The 20,748-nt window shown below is 40.0% G+C and overlaps 1 protein-coding gene across 2 annotated transcripts in view; it reads left to right on the forward strand.

Annotated features, from left to right (window-relative positions):
- Positions 1 to 20,748, forward strand: part of cpne5a (copine Va) — a 71,935-nt gene that overhangs the window by 27,271 nt on the left and 23,916 nt on the right. For both annotated transcript variants that reach the window (XM_031286791.2, XM_031286792.2), the window contains 7 exons: positions 9,792 to 9,855; positions 13,547 to 13,650; positions 13,894 to 13,998; positions 16,195 to 16,236; positions 16,582 to 16,657; positions 18,479 to 18,532; positions 19,124 to 19,185. In XM_031286791.2, coding sequence (XP_031142651.1) covers positions 9,792 to 9,855; positions 13,547 to 13,650; positions 13,894 to 13,998; positions 16,195 to 16,236; positions 16,582 to 16,657; positions 18,479 to 18,532; positions 19,124 to 19,185 — 507 coding nt within the window. The remainder of the gene's footprint in view (positions 1 to 9,791; positions 9,856 to 13,546; positions 13,651 to 13,893; positions 13,999 to 16,194; positions 16,237 to 16,581; positions 16,658 to 18,478; positions 18,533 to 19,123; positions 19,186 to 20,748) is intronic.

A 20,748-nucleotide genomic window follows, 5' to 3' on the forward strand; every position in this document is an offset into this window, starting at 1 on the left:
CACATTGGCCGGTGCACATGTTAAATGATAACTGCTCACATCAGTGCAGATGATGAATGATAAACAGTGAACGGAGTGATGAATGATAATGTTTTTATAATGAAGCTTGGTTGTGCTTTCATCATATCACCCATGTTTTTATTGACTGATTTCTCTTCCTACCAAAACAAGTCAGAATATAAGACATCTAAAAAACTGTTGTCAGCTCTGAAACACAATATTGCATATAATTAAATCATTGTTGTTATTTTAGTACAGACTTGAATTATTCTATTATACTCCCTCAAGCTCTCATCTTTGTGTTCCCACTGAGGACTAGACATAATTTCAACAGTGAATCTGTGCTCATATATCCCTAACTATTCTTTTTGCTTCCTATAATTGAGTTTAAGACTAGGTATTGAATACAGCAACAGCAGTATAATGTAATGCAATCTAACACAACAGCAATGCAATAAATACTACGTCTATGAAACCTACAATGTTTCTTATTTGTTGACACTTAGTCAGAGGTGTTGATTCAACTCTGTGGTTATTCTATGAGCAGCGGTTTCTGCTGTTTTGTCAGATTGTGTTTTACAAGTTTAGGTTGCAAATCTTATCAGCTGTAGCGTGTTTGGCTGCTTAGTTAAGATACTTTTTATTTTTATTTTCAAACGATATTGTTTTGCGAAGGGCTTTAGGATGAGGACTATCTGGTGTTTGGCAAATGCAACGCTGTCTCAGCTAGTGGTGGCTGGAGTTGCTGGAGTGTAAATGTCCCCAAATCCAATAAAGAGCAGAACAGTGCCGCTAACGTCCCCCTAAACTCAAAAGGCATCCAGCACCAAACCTCTGCTGGTTGTGATTGAGGCATTTTTTTAACATAACTTGTAACCCCACAAACTAATGTTGCGAGTTAATCATATGCTAACTCTCAGTCTTATATAATGCTCGGTTACTACTATCAGTTAGTAAGCCCGACATTCTAATAAATACAGAAACGTTAGAGCAGACACAGTAACAAAAAGACACCACCATCCAGTATCAGTCTTACTACAGCCCAATGCACATTGCTCCATCATCAGAACAGAAATCCAAAGCTTGACCAGCCTGCCATGCCTAGTTACTATTGCTAAGCTATGATTGGACAGTCCCTGCTTGGGGGAGGGGTTTAACAAGCGATCACATAGGACCTTATAGTACTAAGATAAAATAAAGTTTCTAAGATACATCTTTTTACATCTTCCTCTGAGATGGAGAAATAATGCTGCAGGTTTAAGTAATGACTGAGAGAAGTTTATGTTTTGGTGAAACTAAAAATCCTTAATCTAAGTACTCTTGAAATGCCTGTTTAGCCCTGTGTTTTCCTATATCACTTATCTGGGAGGTGAAAGGTTTTACTGCCTACTGATGTAGAAGAAAATGGATTACCTAACAGTTTTAGTCTCATTTTATCCTGATATATTTCCTGTTCCTGTTTTCCAGTTCCTATTATTTTCTCTGATCAACATACTTTTAGTGTCTCTTGTTTTTTATTAAGTCTGTCTGCCTATTGTCTAGCTTAGTGTTAAAACAAAGCAATTTACTTTGGTCACTGTGAGTGAGACCTTAAGTTTAGAGCCAGCCCAAGCTGGCTCCAGCAGTGTTCACACCTCATTTAACAAAGGACCGTTTTTCAATAGTTTGAGCAGACGATATAAGTCTATGCAATTCTACTCAGATAGTTTTGTGAGTGAATGTCTTCTCAGCTTTTGTTATTCTGTTGCTTCCTGTAACCTTGTATAAATATTCTGGTCAAGGAGAATCCTACAGCTTCTTGTGAGCTTCTGTCTCCGCTGCGCAGTGAATAAAACTCATCTGAACTAGCCACTGAATTGGACCTGAGAGAACTTTTTTCTTCACACAGAGCATTCTCTGCCTCAGGACATCACAAACAATTAGAGCATTCTGCTGCCTTGCTAAATGCCAATTTTAGCTCCAAGGCTGAACACTAACAAGGGTCCCTCTCTAACAATGTGTATTTCTGCTTGGGTGAGGAAAACCCCAACCGTGCTGATTCTACAAGAACCTTTTTTGTCCGGTGAAACAGGGATTTGTTAGGTACCATTCTGTTTCCATAAGAGGCAAAAAGCCTCCTCCCTCAGCAGCACAGCTCATTTAAAGTTAATTCACCTGGCCTTCTCACTCTGGCATTAAGGTGAATTGCTGTGTTTATGTTTATGACTCTTCAAGGACTTTGGCATCACACAAATCTAAAAATTCCCACATCTTTTCTGTCATAAAAAAAGAAACAGTTAATTTAATGTTGTTAAAGGTCTTTGTTTTTAAAGCTCTGTGGATAATAAGGTTATACCTAGATTTTTGCCCTCACTAACAATGGAGGCCTCAAGTGCAAGGGCAGCATAGGTTGTTATTCTTCGGATAAACTTAGCTGATTTGTTTTGTACTTAGAGCAGACAGTGTTAATTTCTCTCATGTCTACGAGCCGCCATTTGATGTAATCGTGAGAAAGCACCTCGAGAGCCTCTGAACGAGTGCTCTGCTGCCCCAGTTTAACACTCCCATGTTGTTAATCTATTCAGCAGCCGAAAACGATCTGTCGGCAAGCAGATTGCAATCTATAGTCAGCAGTGACCGCCACAGAGGAGGTCAGGGCGACCCGGTGTAACATGGTATGAATTCCATTACTTGCCGCCCAGCACCAGGTGAGGGGGCCAAAGGTAACGTGGCCTTGCGACACAGCGGGCATATGGGAGACGAGAATCAGCTGTGCTTTAATGTCAAGCAGCCAGAGGGGGGAGTAGGATAAAGTGTGACTTACATCATATGTGTAACAAAGAGAATTGGGCATCTCTTTTGGCCTCTGATAGAGAGGGATGTTCTGTTCTTGCCGGTGGAAATTGAAATGGCCTTGTTATGTCCTCTAGAGAAGGTTTTTCTTGTTGGCAGGAGAGAGCACAAGGGAGGAAGTGAACTCGCTGTCATGCCTTTGAGTAGTTTTTGTTGAGAGAGAGAGAGAGAGAGAGAGAGAGAGAGAGAGAGAGAGAGAGAGAGAGAGAGAGAGAGAGAGAGATTCTTTTTGATTGACAACTACTCCTAATCCTCTCTTTCTCTGACAAAACAAGCAGTTGTTAGCTTGCAGGTGGTTGATTTGTTTAGAATCACAATAAATCAAAATTAGATAATCAAAATGTCAGCGGTCTCATTACATCAATACTACAATGGAGTGCAATCGAAATGTAATCGTATTTCATATTTAGTGTTCATAACTAGATAAGAGCAAATAGAATTCCCATAAATAAGAGGATTATTTTCATTAATTGAGGTTGTGATAATGCTTATTATGCATCAGTGGGAGACCAGAGGTATCCAGTGAAAAGCAGCCAAAAGAAGAAAAAGGATGGCTTGTTGGTGACAATGTGGTTTCATTCTTTGCGCCTCGCAAACACATTCTTGGTTGTTTTGTATATCCATTTGACATTTTCTGTACCACATTTTTCTGCCCTATTTACTTGCTTTGTGCTCATTCTAACAAAGCTTCAAAGAGTTTAGCACAGGTTGCCTAAAGCTACCTGCTAACACAAACACCAGCTCCTCTTGCAGCACCAGCAGGTCGCAGCTCTCTTTTTCTATCTAAGAACTGCAGTTAGGTATTGTGGTGTCCTTTTGAATTAGCCAGTACACTTCTCATCCTCTTTTTTTAATCCTGGTGAGGTGAGGGATTATGGATGCTTATCGTTGTATAAAGATCAAGCGCATTAGGGGTATAATCCCATTTGAACCCACACAGAGTTTTGGCAACCTTGTCTAATTCTGTTCAACTATGATCTGGCCACTGCCCTACATGTTTACAGTGGCACAAAGCCAGATTATCTGTTTCTCCTTTATCTCCTTTGGTCTATGACTCAAACCAGTTAGATTTGTTCATTTACTCTCATCCCCTTGTGAACCAGAGATATTCATTGGATTCACTAACCATTTCAATCTCACTGAAGCCACTGTTTTGTGCAGTGAAAATGATTCTTGTTACACTCTACCTTCCCAAATAATATGTTTTGATTTGCTTATCCCCATGTGTGAAATTGCAAAGTAACAACCTTCTTAGCTTGATAACACTGCAGTCATTATTTTGGTAGAAAAAGATGTGGACCCACCCTGCAACAGCTGCAGTGTGAAAAAAACACATTTTTCTTCTTCTTGGGCTCTCACTCATATTGTTGGATAGATAACCCTCCCCCACTCTCATATGCATGACATGTTGCAGCGTTGTTAAATATCAAGACCATTCCTCATCCTAATGACCTAATGTGAACAGCATCAACAATTGCTTCCGTCTCCCTCTTTGGACTTTAATCTCACCAACCTCCATCCACCCCACCTCCGCACTGATAGGTAATGGAGAATACAGGCATTGTGAATCACCATTTTACGACAGCAACTGCCTCTAGATGGGAAATTATAGAGGCCATACATTGAGACTGAACATCCATAATATAATTTGTCGTGCGCAATGATCTTTGTTTTTTAGAGCAATACATGACTCCAATATGTTTTCCCATGGAAAAGAGATATTCTAATTGGTATTCTGCAGAACAGCAGTATCAGAAACTTTGGCCAAGTGATTGTAGTGATGCTGAAATATACTGCTTGATCTCTTTCCATTCAGTTGATCAAGCAGGGCATCTGTCAAGACAGATGTGGCTAACTCTGTTTCAATGTGAGCTAAGAGCATGACAGCACTTCTTCCTTTCATTTATTTCTTTGCAACGAAAGCCACTCAGCTTCAATGCCCGGTTTCATTTCTGTCTCTACTTGTTTGTTTTCTTCATTACGTTTTGTTTGATCCTCTGGGTTGCTGTTGAATGGGAGGGACGGCAAAGAAGGTAGCCTCACTGACATTATGCTAATCTGACTGTAAATATTAGGTCCACTGAGATTTTCAGGCAACACCAATACACATCACGGACTGGCATTGGATTGGTCAGGACCATATGGCATGCTGTCTGTTCAGTACCAAGGGAAGCCTGTAAGTGACTGTATTAATTATGCAGAATTGTGAATGATGTTAAGTATCATAGCTACTTAGCATGGGGTTGGTGCAGGCACTACTCACCTGCATTGCTCAGATGTTGGAAGCCTTAAAGCCTTTATTATATCACATTATTCATTCACTGGAAGCACAGAAGTCATGGACGATAAAAGTCCGTCATCAGTCTTCTCTGAACAAGACCACCTTATCAAAATTCTATTCACCTGACTGCACCTCACTCTCTGAATATATATGTCGTTATTGCTTCTGCACAATGTTCTTTACTGTTGTTACTCTTTACTGTAAACATTAAATAATATAATAGCATAAGTGCTTAAATTGCTATTTTTCAAATAAACTTTTAATGCATCCAGTCATTCAGCCTGTACAATCTCACTCAGGCATGTGAGGAGATGGGAGGGTCCTGCAGCTTTAAACTAAAGCTATACAATATTGAATTCTAACCAATCATATAGGTAATGTTTAATGTTAAAATGTTCTTCTATTTTACATTGTGGATGGGCACCATGATGCTCGAAGGCACTAAAAGTTGTTGGGCAGTTATTTCACTTATGAATGTATGTGACATCATGCAGAGGAAGCTAATCTATGTTTGATATATATATATAAAAAAACGTATTTCTTCTGTTCTCTGTTGTTTGACATAATCAAATAGAGACCCTGTATCACTGGCACAATATGAAAGTGTGATGATTATGCTATTCTTACAGCCTGCCTAGTAGTGTGGCTAAACATTTGGAGCATTCATTGTTAAAGGTGACAATTGAAGAAAGTTTAAGGTGTATGCCAACATGGAAATGGATACTGCTTTGGGGGGCATTCATTTGATTAGTAAATTTCATGCAATATGCCGATTAGATTTTGATATTTTTGTGTTCAAGTGGAACTTCTTGCCTGATAGTGGTAGTAGAAGAAAGCTCAGAGGGTCAAGCAATGTATTTCAATAATGGTTTAACAAGCTGTCGTTAACTTACAATACTGTGACACTCAAGTGGACTACTGTGAGAGTGATCCTCTATGGGCCGAGGGAACGAGCGAACAATGATGTATACTCGAGTCGTGCTTACTACCCAGCATGCATTGCGTGGTGTCAAGAAACCAATCTTGGTTGATATAAACAAACTATAATTTTGTAATAGTATAGTTAATAGTATTTGGGGAGTTTTTCTGCAGATAAGGGGAAAAGCGCCCCTTTTAAATCTCCCCTGTGACCTGCCCCCTCGCTTGTTAAAGCAACACTATGTAACTTTTCCCGCTTCAGTCCCCCTACAGGTTGGAAACGGAATTGTCCATTACATTACATTGTGCAAGTATGCCAGATCGGGTTGCCTCGGATCTGTAGTTCGAATGAACTGGACAATGTAATGTAATGGACAATTCCGCTTCCAACCTGTAGGGGGAGCGAAGCTGGAAAAGTTACATAGTGTTGCTTTAAGTGGTGCTACGTAATATCAAGTGCAGAGGGAAATAAAGGAGAGCATGGCAAACGATTATTAACTAATTACTAACAAACTTGACCAACTTAAAATTAATAATGCCCTTGATTATCAATTTGTGTGATCTCAATGAAATAAAAAAAAACAAGTTCATTTTGCTTTGTATTGTCCATATTATCATTATTTAAGATTGCAATTATTTAACAAAGTTGAAGTAAAAGAGATGAGGCAGGATATAGATATAGATCTGGTAGTTTGGTTGTTCGAACATAAAACGTTTTTATTTGCAGACTTTTTAGAACAAGCACGGGCTAAAAGGAAGACTGCTTTGTATCGATGATTTTCTGTCTGGACGTGACATTCCCTGTTATTTTTAATTTTTTGTTGTCTGTGGTTTTGTTTTGTGTATGAGGTGTTTGGCTCTAGTTGGACAATTTATGGGTTGCACTGTTGTGTTGTGGCTGCTGTGGTATGTTTTATTTGTTCTTTGTTTTGTGCAAAGTGGAGAATGTGTGTGTGTGGACATTGGACTGGAAGCTGTGGAATTAATTACTGTTGTATTGGTGTCATGTAATTCCATGTGGGATGGACCACTTAGTGGCATGAAACGTAAATAAAAATATCAATCAATCAATCAATCAATCAATCAATCAATCAATCAATCAATCAATCAATCAATCAATCAATCAATCAATCAATCATCAATTTGTTTTGTAGATGTAGTACTGCATGTAGATATATGCTTAATAATGCAACCTAAAACACTGATACTGTCACATCACTTTGTTGACATGAGTTGGTTAGCTGGGGATTGCCCGGCTGTTAAACATCACAAAATCCTAATGGTGTTTGGTTGTTGTTATTTGAATATTCAAATGTTTGAGCAGCAGCAGAATCAGTGAAGAAAAATACGACACACATTTACATGACCAACTGATTAAAGCCTGTCAGTTCCTGACAGCAGTCAGACTGTAGGCATTGTTCACATGCAGATAGTACAGCAAGGAGGGCCACAGCAACACATTTCACATAATTTCATCATCAAAGCCTTTTCCCACTGAGGATCCATCATTGAATGAGTGCTGAGTAAAAGAGGCATCTTAATGCAGGGCACTCCATATCACCAGTAGTCACATTTCAGTGCAGAAGCTCTTAGAACTATCAGAAAAATTGCAAGTCTGGGCAATAAAAAGGAACTCTTATGCCACAGATAAATGACAGGAACTGTACTCGGTGCTTGTTTGCTCTTCAAGTTAACTAGTCATTGTCAGAGAAAATGCAGCACTTAATAATGCATGCCTAATTTAAAAGACCATTGCCCTTTTGGTACCTGCTCTCGTCTCAGCAGCAGAGATTAGAGCAGGGTGGTGCATCTAAACGTGTCTGGAGCTGATATTTTACCAACCACTTGGTCTCATTTCCCAGTTTGAAAGGAGTATTGGTCTAATCGTGAACCCAGGGAGATCATTTGACCTGTGGAGTGTGCAGTGTTTACTGGCCTCATTGGTTAGGGGTTTACTGGCTCCTTGAGGCATCATCAAACTGCACGGTGGCGATTTAGAGTGAAACATCAATAATTCAAGGACAGTTAATTCACCTTGAGATTGGTCTCCATGGAGCTTGACGATAGAACCTGGGAATGAAGTGGGCCTGACCTCTCAGAGTGTGATGGCTTCATTTTACATTTTGCCTCAATAAAGGCTGAGTAGGAAAGTTCTCTTGCACACATGGGGGCCGTGCAGCATTTCCAGTTGGATGCTTTTGGTCAGTGGATTTATATTAAGGTATTGATCAAAGTTGATACATCATACAGTTGCTTTTATAGATGCATGTATTATGGGCCTGGGAAACCAGAGAGAGGCCAGTAAAGGTTAGTGGAAGCACCCTGTACCATAGCTCTTAAAAACACTACAACACTTTCTGCACAAGCTAGGAAAACATGCTACATCTCTTAATAGGTCCCCTGGCATACACAGTACTGTATGTTTAGCCATTGCAGGTTTGTGCGTGACTATCTTTGTAAATAATGCAAGCTTCTGCTGCTGTAGTCAAAGGATGCCTCCCATTTAGCAATATTACTGCCAGTCAGATCAACTGTCACAGCTTGATGAGGATCTGCAGCAAGTCTGACCTTCTAATGATTGCTCTCCAGCTAAGACCGCTGCAGGACTCCCATGTAATTTCCTTCTTTATCTGAAAAGATGACAAGAGTGCCAGCAGCTGGAGTGCTCCTGTATGATGGGAAAGTAGATATGGTGTTTTGCTCTGTGTTGGGTGGAATGGGCTCTGGTTCTTGGTACAGCTTCAGTGGATGCAGAGAGTTGGAGAGATTGGATATCAAAGAAAATCCCATTTTGTTCCGCTTTAAAAAAAATGCAGCTATAAAACATTTAGGAAAACCTGGGAGCAACTCTGTCTCTATTTTTGTTAGCATTATTGGGATGACATGCTACTGAAGAGGTGAAGCACAGAAACACAGACACACAGGGAACCTCTCTTGTGCTACGATATGTCTTGATCATCTGCTAGAGCGGGAATTGGCGGTAAACAACTGCAGACCTGCAGAGCTTTAAAGGCTCAGTGTAATGCCGGTAAACAGGGATCAGAGTTTTGTGTCTTAGCAGTTTGGTTCCATATTGTAATAAAAAACTGAAGAACCAGTATTTTCTTTGATTCAGAGACAGTGGTGAAACAAAATAGCGTGCTCATTAGAGCTGTCAGACTGTCACTCTAATGTCACACTATGTAATGGGTTATATAAGAAAATTGTGCTGTATAAAAGAACATTTAAATGGAAAAAAGTAGAAAGAAGTGGCCGGGTTGGTTCAGTGGGTAAAGCAGGTGCACATATATTGAGAGGCTTATGCCTCGACGCAGAGGTCCAGGGTTCGAGTCCGACCTGTGACGATTTCCTGCATGTCTTCCCCCTCTCTCTCCCCTTTCTCACCTAGCTGTCCTATCAATTAAAGGCAGAAAAGCCCAAAAAATAATCTTAAAAAAAAGTAGAAAGAAAACACAAAAGAACATCCAACATGACAATACAAGCAGCAATTCAGAAATTGTGTGATTAAAGCTGTAATTGTAAAAAAAAACAGCCTCAAGTGAAAAGTGTTACTGCAGAAAACACTGTATGAATGTTAATCTTTCTAAGTATTATTATTTAAGTGTCTGGTATACTCTCTGGTGGAAATAGCATACAGGAGGTGACACAGTGCCTCTCAGTGCCATTCAAGCCACAAACAAAATTATCGAGTGGATCTTTAATGTTGTGCTGTGAACAATCTTTGTCGTAAGAGTAAATTATTTCACACTTTTTTTCACAGTGGCATACCTGGGAAGAAATGTGGGACCATTATCTTGTCTGCTGAGGAGCTGGGAAACTGCAGAGTAAGTCTTAAGAGCTTAAACTCATATCTTTTTTTATTTGCTTACAATGTAGGTTTCATGATAAATGTTTTGCAATGTTCACTGATCTAATTTGAAAAGGGCCCTTTAACAACGCTGCATTAAAGTTCAATTGAACGTATTGACTGCAGCTGATTATGCCATGTTGTGTTAGTCACATAATGCAAAATAGCAATATTCAAAAACCTGCTGAAGTGAAGTGGCTTGTTTAATAGCCTTGGCTTCAGTTAGATATATTGTGTCATAACTGCCCCCATTAAATCAGCAGGATACGCCATGTCTCTTTGCCATTGCTTTGGTCATTTGGAAATTGTGTACATAGTGAATATGCTGTGCGTTTGAATGGCTATTTAATGAGCTGGCCTTTGTTCCAATCACTAAAACAGACCTTTTCTCCTATGTGTGGTGTGTTAATTCATGAATCTGCGTTAATAACCTGTGTCTACTAATGCCCATTGGCTTTCTCTCTGCACTGCTAAATGGAGATAGTAAATAATCACATTATACTGCTGCCAGTGCGGCAAAGTAGCAAGACTTATTGGCCAGAACAACTGGCCTCCCTCTGAGGCTATAAAGCAAGCCATTGAGCTGTATGAATGTTTTATGATATCTTAATGCATGTATGCATTTAATGGTTCAAAGCTTTGTAACTTCCAGTCATACATGTTGCGTAAAAAGCACCTGGTTTCACAGTTGTGGTGCCAGACTTTGAGGATGTTTTACTAATAGCACCATTTATTTCCTGACAAATAAACAGCCCCCGATTAGAGTGCGACAGATAAGCCATGCTGATAATAAAACTGCAGAGATAACAATACTGATTTGGCTCTTGTTGGATTGAAGCCAGCACAGCCATTGAAGGGCTGCTGTGAGTCATCAGGTGCGGTGGATCTGCAATGATAGAAGTAAGCATGATCACTGCAAAGCACCACTTCAAGAAGCGGTTTTGTAATATAAATGCAAATGATCATGACTGGTACAAATGACGTTTCCTTTCTCCCAGACTCAGTTAGAGAGACACAGACTTGACATGTCACTCCAGACATGCCCTGTTTACACAGAATTTGACCCTGAATGGAACTACCTCATGTTTGAGTAAAGAAAAGGGAACTGAGAGAAAAGGCATATTATAGTTGAATTATCTGAAGACCCTGCTGTCAGTACAAGTCCCACACCTGTGAATTATAGCAGTTTGAAATTGTTACCATCCATCTGGATGGTGTTTATTCTATAATCCACCTGTGACTAATAAATGGAGGTAGCCAAGTTGCTGCTTCGCCTGAGGTAAACTGCAACTCCTGTTTGGGGAAGCTGAAACCAGCAGAGTGGGAATCAACTGGGGAAGTTCTGCGGGGACTCTTAATCAAGAAGCGGCTTGGCTCTCCCCTTCGTGGTGGAAATGCCAGGTATCATTAGACAGAGCAGCAGCCTCTGCATGGATCAAAGGCTTTTTCTTTGTTAACTCTGGCACATGACATGCTGAGCAGTGGCTGGCTCTCTCTCAGATCTTCCTCACAGTCCAGCAGCAGCTCTGGCTGTTTTAGTAAGTAAGTTTAGTTAAGTAAAGCAGGCAACACTTTACAATTAACCACAGAGTGTTTTATTTCTGCCTGTTCAAATATGGTGTAGTTCATATAAAGATATACATAGTTCTTTCATGTCTTTCTCTCTCGTGTATGTACAGTATATAATCACCAGGTTACCATTCAATTATACTCCATCATAACCATTCCTATATTCACCAATAAGCCCAATTACCATATTATATGATATTTTAGATTGTATGACATATTTCCCTCAAGCAAATATTCTTCAGTTTATCACTGTAGTTTTTTTGTTCCTTTTTTTGCATATGTAAAACTGCTCCTCACGTTGACAAAATCCTTCGCCTGAGGCTTATGGGCTTAATAGACAAACACCCAAATGAATGGAGCGATGCCTGAAGCATACAGAGGAAATGTGTTATGATTGATATAATCCTCTCGCTTATAATTAATTTGGTGATTCACTACAGTGTGCTATCCCAAAGAGGTCATAGGTATTGTCTGCATTGCTTCGTATTCCTATGAAAGACCAGTCCCACTTTCTGAATGTGACAGTGTGCATTGCTCTGCCACTTACCCCATGCAGCGCTATCTCGGAGGAGCAGAAAATAGGACAGAAGGATGCAGAGTACACTCAGTATTCCCCTGCTGCTCTTAAACCTCAGTGGCTGAAATTAATGTTCTGCCTTTTTCCCCACTTAATGAGAGAACACTGCTAGGCACCAAAGTGGGTATGTGTTATCTGTGCCTAATGAAGGCTTAAGGCACTGTGTTGCCATGATAGTGTAATTGTAGAGGCCGTGTCAGAGTTGAGCAGGACAGTTATAGGATGCCTGTATTTTTAAGGGCTTGGATAACTGACCTCAGCAAAAACAAGCCGCTATGGGAACATTGCAAATTAGATGTTATCCATCCACCCCCTTGATGAGCTTCACACTCTTAAGGTACAAACTGCACAGTGGATGTCTCTATAACTTGGCTGATCTGTATCCAGATACACAAATTGGAAAGAGTACTCTCTACCTATATTGTAGAAATTGATAGATAGATAGATAGATATTACGGGTGTGCAAAAAAATCTATTCTTATTTGAATCGCGTTTCAAGCTCTACTGATTCAAAATCGATTCATAGAATTCCAAAAATCGATTCATATATATATATATATATATATATATATATATATATATATATATATATATATATATATATATATATATATTTTAAATTGTATGTCTACTGCAATCACATGGGAAAAGTAACTACATTTACATACTGTGAATCGACTTTGAATCGAATCTTGAGCCTAAAAATCGATATTGAATCGAGACATTTTCTGAATTGTGCACCTCTAATGGATATACAACAGCCCTGCTTTAATAAGCTAAATTTTCAGGAGTTTTTACTAAATATCTATGTAGTCACATCTATCTTTTTATCAGTGGTTGCCTCAGAAGCTGGTCTGTGTCCTGTCCAAGGCATACTTAGCAGAGTTTCTTCTGATGTGGACATTTACTTTTCCAATCTGTGCCCACTATGTCTCATCATTATACAATGCAGACTAATACCTTGACCACAGGGAGACTTATCTGGAGCCAAGCGCATTATGGGGCATGTTCATTGTCCTTGTAATGGCAGTGCACATTGAAATGCTGCCTAAATGAGTATAATTATGATAATACTAGCTTTTCTAATGTATCATTAGCTGCACTCACACCCTCGATATCCTTCTGTACACAGCCATATGCAGGGTTTTAGAATCCATTTCTGCCTCTGCATGGTCTCTCATACTGTTACTATGATTATATGCAGCCCAACAAGGTATTTTCAATTTGATACCCCTTATCCCATCCACTGTTGTTATGCAGGAGTTGCATAATAAAGAAATGCTAATGAATGCATTTGCAGGTTTTGGAAACGAGCAACCACTGGCTGGTTTTGCTCTGCTCTTATTAGGATTCAGTCAGCACTTTGCTTTTATTTGGTGCTTCAGTGCTTTTATATCTTGGCACACAGCATGTATAAACAAACAACAGGAGGCAGACAGAGGCAGAAGCATGGATTTACAATGTCCTTTACTTTTTTGTCTTTTCATTTCTCTGACTCTCTGTTTTTCCTTTTTTTCTGAAGGATTATGCCACCATGCAATTCTGTGCCAACAAACTAGACAAAAAGGACTTCTTTGGAAAGTCAGACCCCTTCATGGTCTTCTACAGAAGCAACGAGGATGGCACGTGAGTGTGTCTCTTGCATCTGCTTCTCAGTGGGAGACATGTAGGAGGGCGTGGAGATCAAAGAGGAAGTGAACCAAGGTCGAGAAAATTAGATTGAAATCCCCTGAACTCAGCTGCATAGAGAGGAATTCATGCAGACATGATCTCGAATAAAAACATAGCAGAAAGATTTTATTGCTGTGTTTTTTTTTTTTAAAGATGTGTCTTTTAGGATTTTTAATCTCTGTTGACCTGCGTCTCTAGGTTTACCATTTGCCACAAGACCGAAGTGGTGAAGAACACGCTCAACCCTGTGTGGCAGCCCTTCTCCATCCCTGTCAGAGCGCTCTGCAATGGAGACTATGACAGGTAAGATGAATGAGGATGTACAATAAGGTGTCTTGCACACTCACACATACTCAGATGGAGTGTAATTTTCCAGTGAAAATCAAAGACACGCAGCATTTCAATATGCTGTGTACTTATTTCAAAATGGTTTGGGTGTGTCAAATTTAGACACCATTGATTTTCTACTGTTATTTTATCTGCTGCTGTAATAGATAATTATTACAGGCCTGTCTGTGACTACATGCTACCTTGCCTGGCTGTTCATTGATTTACCCAAAACCAGCATTTCAGAGCATTTTAAGTTTTCTGATTGGCTGCTTCAGCAGCATCTCATTTTATATCTAATCTCTTCAGAGTCTTGCGGGACACCAGAGGAGCAGGGAGTTTGGCAGGAAAATAAAAAATAGGAGAGAGAAAGAAAGTGATATGGGGAGGAAGAGTTGCTGTACTCATCGTTCTATAGATGTTGAAAGGTGGCTGGTACAACAGAAGAGCCCTGATCTGTGTATGTGTGTGTGTGTGTGTGTGTGTGTGTGCGTGTGCGTGTGCGTGTGTGCAAACCTCGCTCTCTCCACCACGCTGGGTGTCAAACAAGGTTCTACCCTCCGATCCCGTCTCTGCTCACCTGCCTGGAGAAGCTAATTGGGTCAGACAGATGGAGAGGACGCATGAAAGAAGCAGGATTCCCTTTTGAGGATTCTGTGTTTGCTCGATGGTGTTTTAAGCCTCCAATGTCGCCTTCCAGGCAGCTAACCCTAACCTTAACCCTAAACATAACCATTGCTGTGCTGCCTGGAAGGCGACGTTGGGGGCTTAAAACACCAAACACCTCTGTGTTTTTGGGTCTCCCCGACGTTTCCTGTAAAATATTTGAAGTTTGCTTTTTTTGACATACTCTATTTCCAAGAGCTACACAGCAGAGCAAAACTGCAATCTTCATTATTTTTATTCTCTACTTCTCAACAAATCAAATTTTAAACATGTTTAAAATATAATAGCTTTGTAATAATTGCTGTTGGCCTCATTTTGACCCACAGTATGTATGTGCAATAATTCTAAAGGCTTTGAACTTCTTTGACCTCATGTGAATCTGTCAAATTTCTTGTAGTCATTTTGCTTTGTTAGTGATCAGATATTCCATTTCCACTCAAACGTGCAGTGGATGCAGGAACTGAAATAAGATCCAGGAACTAATTCTCTGTATCTACACCAGTAGATTTGATCGTGTTGTAGTGCCTCTTATGACCCGCATCATTAGTTGCAAGAAAATTACATTAGAGAAAATTGATGTTGACTGACATCACTGGGGAATCATCTGCCCTGACTGTTGAAACACATTAGTTTTTTAGTCAAAAGTACAAGAAAGATAAGATTTTTCTCTGACACTGAAATCTGGCTGTATTATATGTTGATTCAGTATTTAAAGTGAGAACTGGTTTTGTGACAGATTCAAAGTACAATTCTTGCCTTATCTCTCTCTGCACTACATGGGTTGCACACGTTTGTTATAGGAGGGGAAATACGTTAAGTGCAGACAGAATGAGTTCAGGTCAGGATAACAGGGCAGCCCTTTATCACCCTGCCTCCCCCTGGACCCAGAGACATATGGTTGACAGCAGCTGATGGAAGGAGGGGTAGGCCACTGATCTCTCCATCAGATAAAGAAGAAAAGAGGAAGTGCTTTCCTTATTGTCAGTGAATTATCTCAGGCTTACCTATTTGGTTTCTCGCCTTCCAACTTATTTCGGGAACTTGCAAAATATGCTTCCTCCCAAGAGGTTAGTTTTCTATCTTTGACATGTGCAGGCAAATGTTTTAACCAAACTTCTGGCAACTCTATCAACCTCAAACTCTCTCTTCTGAGAGAAACACAAACACAGTGAACAATTCATTAAAATCTCAGAGTGGTTTGGTAAAACGTTTTTCTTTTACTTTTTTTTTTTTTTTTTTACAGAAACTAAGCTGTGTGAATGTGTAATGATCTCAGTCTAGGTTAAAGGATTTGTCATTAGCTAATTTATTGAGATTCTCCATAGAAATATGTTTGCATCTTAAAACACAGAGCAGTCTCTTTTTGATTTAATTCAGCCTTCATTAACAATTAATGAGCTTTAATAGCTTCCTTTTTTTCTGCGTCATTTCAGAAATGCTCACTGTGAAGCATATGTGTTAAATCAATGTGCTCAACACTTCCCTCTCTTTTGATGTGTTTCACAGGACAATTAAAGTGGAGGTGTATGACTGGGACAGAGACGGGAGGTAATGGATGCACACACACACACACACACACACACACACACACACACACACACACACACACACACACACACACACACACAAAAACAACAACAACAACTTTCTCCATGTCTTGCCCACTGTTTACATGTTTCTCCTTTAACTCCTCCATGAATTAAATTTTTATCACATTCACAATCTGTTCTACTTACTTGCTCTTTACTTGCTCTTAGCAATATTGAATATTAGATTCCATCTGTGGCTGTGTGTTGTAATTCCTCAAACTATTTTTATCTTCTAGCTCTCAGGGTTGTACCCCCTGTATCTGAATGAACAGCTTGTCATGCAGTTTTTGTCTTATTTCTCCAGCCATGATTTCATCGGTGAATTCACCACCATTTATAAAGAGCTATGTCGGGGTCAGAACCAGTTAAACGTCTATGAGGTGAGTGGAGACTGTGTAGCCTCAGAGCAGAGGAGCTTTATTTAAAACAATGATTTGAGGTTACACATTTCATTTTTTTTTATAACAGCATGGTGTCTAGACTTACCAGAAGATGGTTGTTCTGATATCTACAGTATATCTGTATAAAAATATATATAAGATATGTGTGCATCCACATCCATTACTTAATGTGTTGCAAGCCAAGTGAAGCACATGGAGCATACTGCAGCTGGACAGAACTGTGAACAACCTATTACTGAATGAAGTGTGGATGCCTCTTTGGCACAAAAACAAACCAAAGCTCCATTTCTGGGAATAAGTGTGAGAAACCAAGTTCGATTTTAGACCAAATAAGTGTGCCCTTTGGCTTAGTAAGGTCTTGTTATCCAAAGTTTAATGACTTTAGGAGGCTGTGGTTGTTTGAGCCAGGCTATTTGAGATTAGCAGCTGGCCTCCTTTGTCTCTCCTCACCCTGGTGCAGTTGACCAGATGAGGAACGTGGGGACAATGCAAATGGGAAAACAGCAGAACTATTCTGCTGATTAGAGTTTTTTTGGATGGTCCTTGGAGGGTTAGATTGGTATTACTGCTAGGCGCTGGGAGGCTCCTATTGGTCCCTGCTCATTAAAACACTTGCCATGTTACATTAGCCTGTGAATTAGTCATGGGGGTGGCTTAAGGAAAGAACAGGGCCAATGGAGAGAGGGGGAGGATGGTGGGTAGATGGGGATAGGTAAGGAGAGACAGAGTGAGACAGAATAAGTGAGTGGCATGCAGAGTTGCCCTTTCACACTGCTGATATGGCAGAAGAAGGTGCATCCATTACCCTTCACCAAACCTTTCTGTATTTTAATTAGAAAATGAAACGCAGCAGTTTCTTCATCCAATCTTTGCCAGGTCAGTGCCCTTGAATCACTTTCAAGATGTGGTCAAAAACGAAATGAAGCCCTCTTTTTTTTTTACTGTTGACACATTAAGAATTTGATTAGGTCACCGGCCACGGTGTTAACTCTTTGCAGATTCCAGTACTCAACCTGACATGAACGGAGCCTGCAAACATTAGCTCTGTGAATTGAGATGACAGCAGGTTAATGCCAACAGAGGTTGCCGTAATTGAGGGTGATGTGTGTGTGACGTTATGTGAACCTGGCAGTGACTGAGTGATGGCCGCGGTGCTATGATGCATCATCTGTGTTGGAGGAGTTGAGGAGTAGCATCAGAAACCACAGAGGCAGAACGGAGGAGAAAAAAAGAGCGAGTGGGATGCCTTTTACTTTATTATACCGCACAGTTTTTCCAGGCTTGTGCTTTATGTTTGTGTGCAGACCCATAGAATATAAGCAGTAGAGATTGGAGATTGGACCGTGATGGCTTACTTTTGTGCACATGTTTTTGACTGCAGGCTCTAAATGTAACATTCATTTAAATCAAGGAGTACTGTAGTTGCCCACATTACACAGTGTTTTAATGTAATTCAGTCTGTATGTGGTTATCATTCTGTTTATTACAAGTAAATGGTTGGGACAGATATGGTGATCCACCATCCCCTAGCTTGGTAATGTGCAGTACATTGTACAGTAGGTGCTTTTAAAATCCCCCTGAATAATCTGTGTCTTGCTATGAGGCTTGATCAATGCTATCTCATCCTCACCTACTGCAGATATTGGATTCAGGCCCTGTTCTCCATTACCCTTACAGACATGGTGTGGGATGACAAAGATGTTTTTATTACTTGCCCAAGGGTGGATAAAAAAAAAAATTGTGCTTCAAGTTTACGTTACTGTATCATCATCCTTCTTTTCTATTCTACCTTCACACCAGGTGGTGAACGCCAAGAAGAAAATAAAGAAAAAGAGATACATCCACTCTGGGACGGTGAGGCTCAGTTCTGAGATAAGAGAAAACCTCCTGGTGCACTCACACCCCTTTGCTTTTGTATTCATCAGGAAGTTTCCCCTAAGTGGTTTGCATCAGGCATTTTAGCTCTGTTAAATGTTTTTGTCCCATTTCCAGTCTCCTGGCTTTTGATCCAGACAGTGGATTTAAGTAGATGGGAAAACATTCTTGTGACCTGAATGGGGGGAATAACCAAGTCTATAGTGATGCATGAAGGGACTCTTGTCTGTGTCATATTAGTGAAGAACAGTAAAGGATGCTTATAAATGAGCCAGAGCTTTTGTTACTGCCTGAGTACTTTGACTGCTTTTGCTTTATGCGGTGACTCTGCAATTAAAATCTGTGGCTAGTTATCCATCACACTGATCATCCATCAGTGCACAGCCACACTGTTGTTCACTCTCAGTGACTGTAATACTAATATGATGCCCAGGCGTCAAAATCATTCTGCGTGGATAAGTCATTTTGTGGGTGGTTAGCTCAGAGGTCAGTGTTAATGTGTAGATTGGTAGATTTAGCTTTCCTTAATTACCAAGCATGACATAATCTGTTTGGACCTTTTTTTCTCAGGTGTCCTTGTTGTCATTCAATGTGGAGTCAGAGCACACCTTCCTGGATTACATCAAAGGAGGGTAAGTCAAATGTTTGTCTGGTAATGATGTTTTTATGCATACACAGTATATTTATATATTACCTATGTGCCAGGCTCCGTAGGGCAATGACACAGAAAGTCTGAGAACATATAATTCATTTTTTTTATCTATGTAGAGTTTGACACTAGAAGGCAGATTTCTCATTTATCTGCTAAAGGGGGAAAGTTTCTCTGTGCTCACCTTAAATCTGAGTTTAAGGTGTACAAGACATCACAACTAGTCCGAAAGATCGTGAAAACTTGAAAACTCCATTACACACATACTGAGAATGGGCTTTTCAGTTAAGTAGAAGGCATCTTGTGTCCAGTAGTTAAACTAATAAAATTAAAAATATTTGCATATTATTTCTTTCAATAAAGAGTATATAGTAGATGTAATTTTAAGAATTCCTAGCAAAGTCAAGGGATCTTTAATTACTTTTATCTTATTTAACATTAATATGTCAGCTTTATAAACGCGACACTGTGACATTCTGTGTGAATGGTGTGAAAACTAATAAAGAGTTGGTCACAACCTGCACAACCCTGGCTTACTGTAAAGGATAAATTTAGCTACTGGTTACACTCATGCTCATTATGTGCTTGTAATCTATGATTCTCCGACTGGCACTAAATAATACGGAAGTACGTGAAAACCAAACAAATACTGATGCCTCACATCGGCCAAAGACCGACGTCAAATGTAAAAAATGACGTCATAACGCGAGATATGAGATAAACGGTTGTAATTGGCCGGACCAGGGCCTGGCCGACTAGAAATCTGTCTGAACGGGAGGGGGACCAGACATATCTGCCAGAACAAATAAAACATGAGTTTGCAGATTTGTCTGGTTCCCAGGCTAGGAGTTAACTAGTTTGCTAAAACTTGCTACAGCAATACAAAGGACATTAGCTAGTGTTGTGGGCATTGTAAAAATGTCATGGCTGTGACTAATACATGGAAATAAGGCGCATAATCATTGCTGTGAGATTTAATACAGTAGATCTAAATGCATTACTTTGGCTCCCCTGACTCATCCTTTTTTCCAATCTACGCTGCTGCCCAATGCAGCACCGGTCCACATTTTCTTCAGTGTTATTATTGACTGCATTTACTCAGTGGCCTGGAAGTTTCCACAAGAGACACGTGAGTAAAGTGCGCGCCCTAAAGGGGATGATGTTGTCCACATCCACAGCTATAGGGCCCTATCTTGCACCCGGCGCAGCGCAAAGTCTAACACAAGTGTCTTTGCTAGTTTAAGACCGACGCAGTTGTCAATTTCCCGTCCAGCGCAACCGTTATTTAAATAGCAAATGCACCTGCGCCCATCTGTGCACCCATGGGCGTGCTGGTCTTACAGGGAGGTGTGTTCAGGTGCATTCTTGGCCTATTGCTGTCTTGAGGCAGCGGAAAGTGATCGCGCCATTGACCAACAAAAACCTGGTCTACATTCAATAACAAAGCATTTCATTGTTATTTTAACAACGCATTAGTAAAGTAGTAAAAAAAAGAAACAATGATGAACAACATATTGTTGTCACTGCCCACGACTTGTTTAAACTG

The sequence above is a fragment of the Sander lucioperca genome, chromosome 12, assembly GCF_008315115.2.
Source record: "Sander lucioperca isolate FBNREF2018 chromosome 12, SLUC_FBN_1.2, whole genome shotgun sequence".
Lineage (NCBI taxonomy): Eukaryota > Metazoa > Chordata > Actinopteri > Perciformes > Percidae > Sander > Sander lucioperca.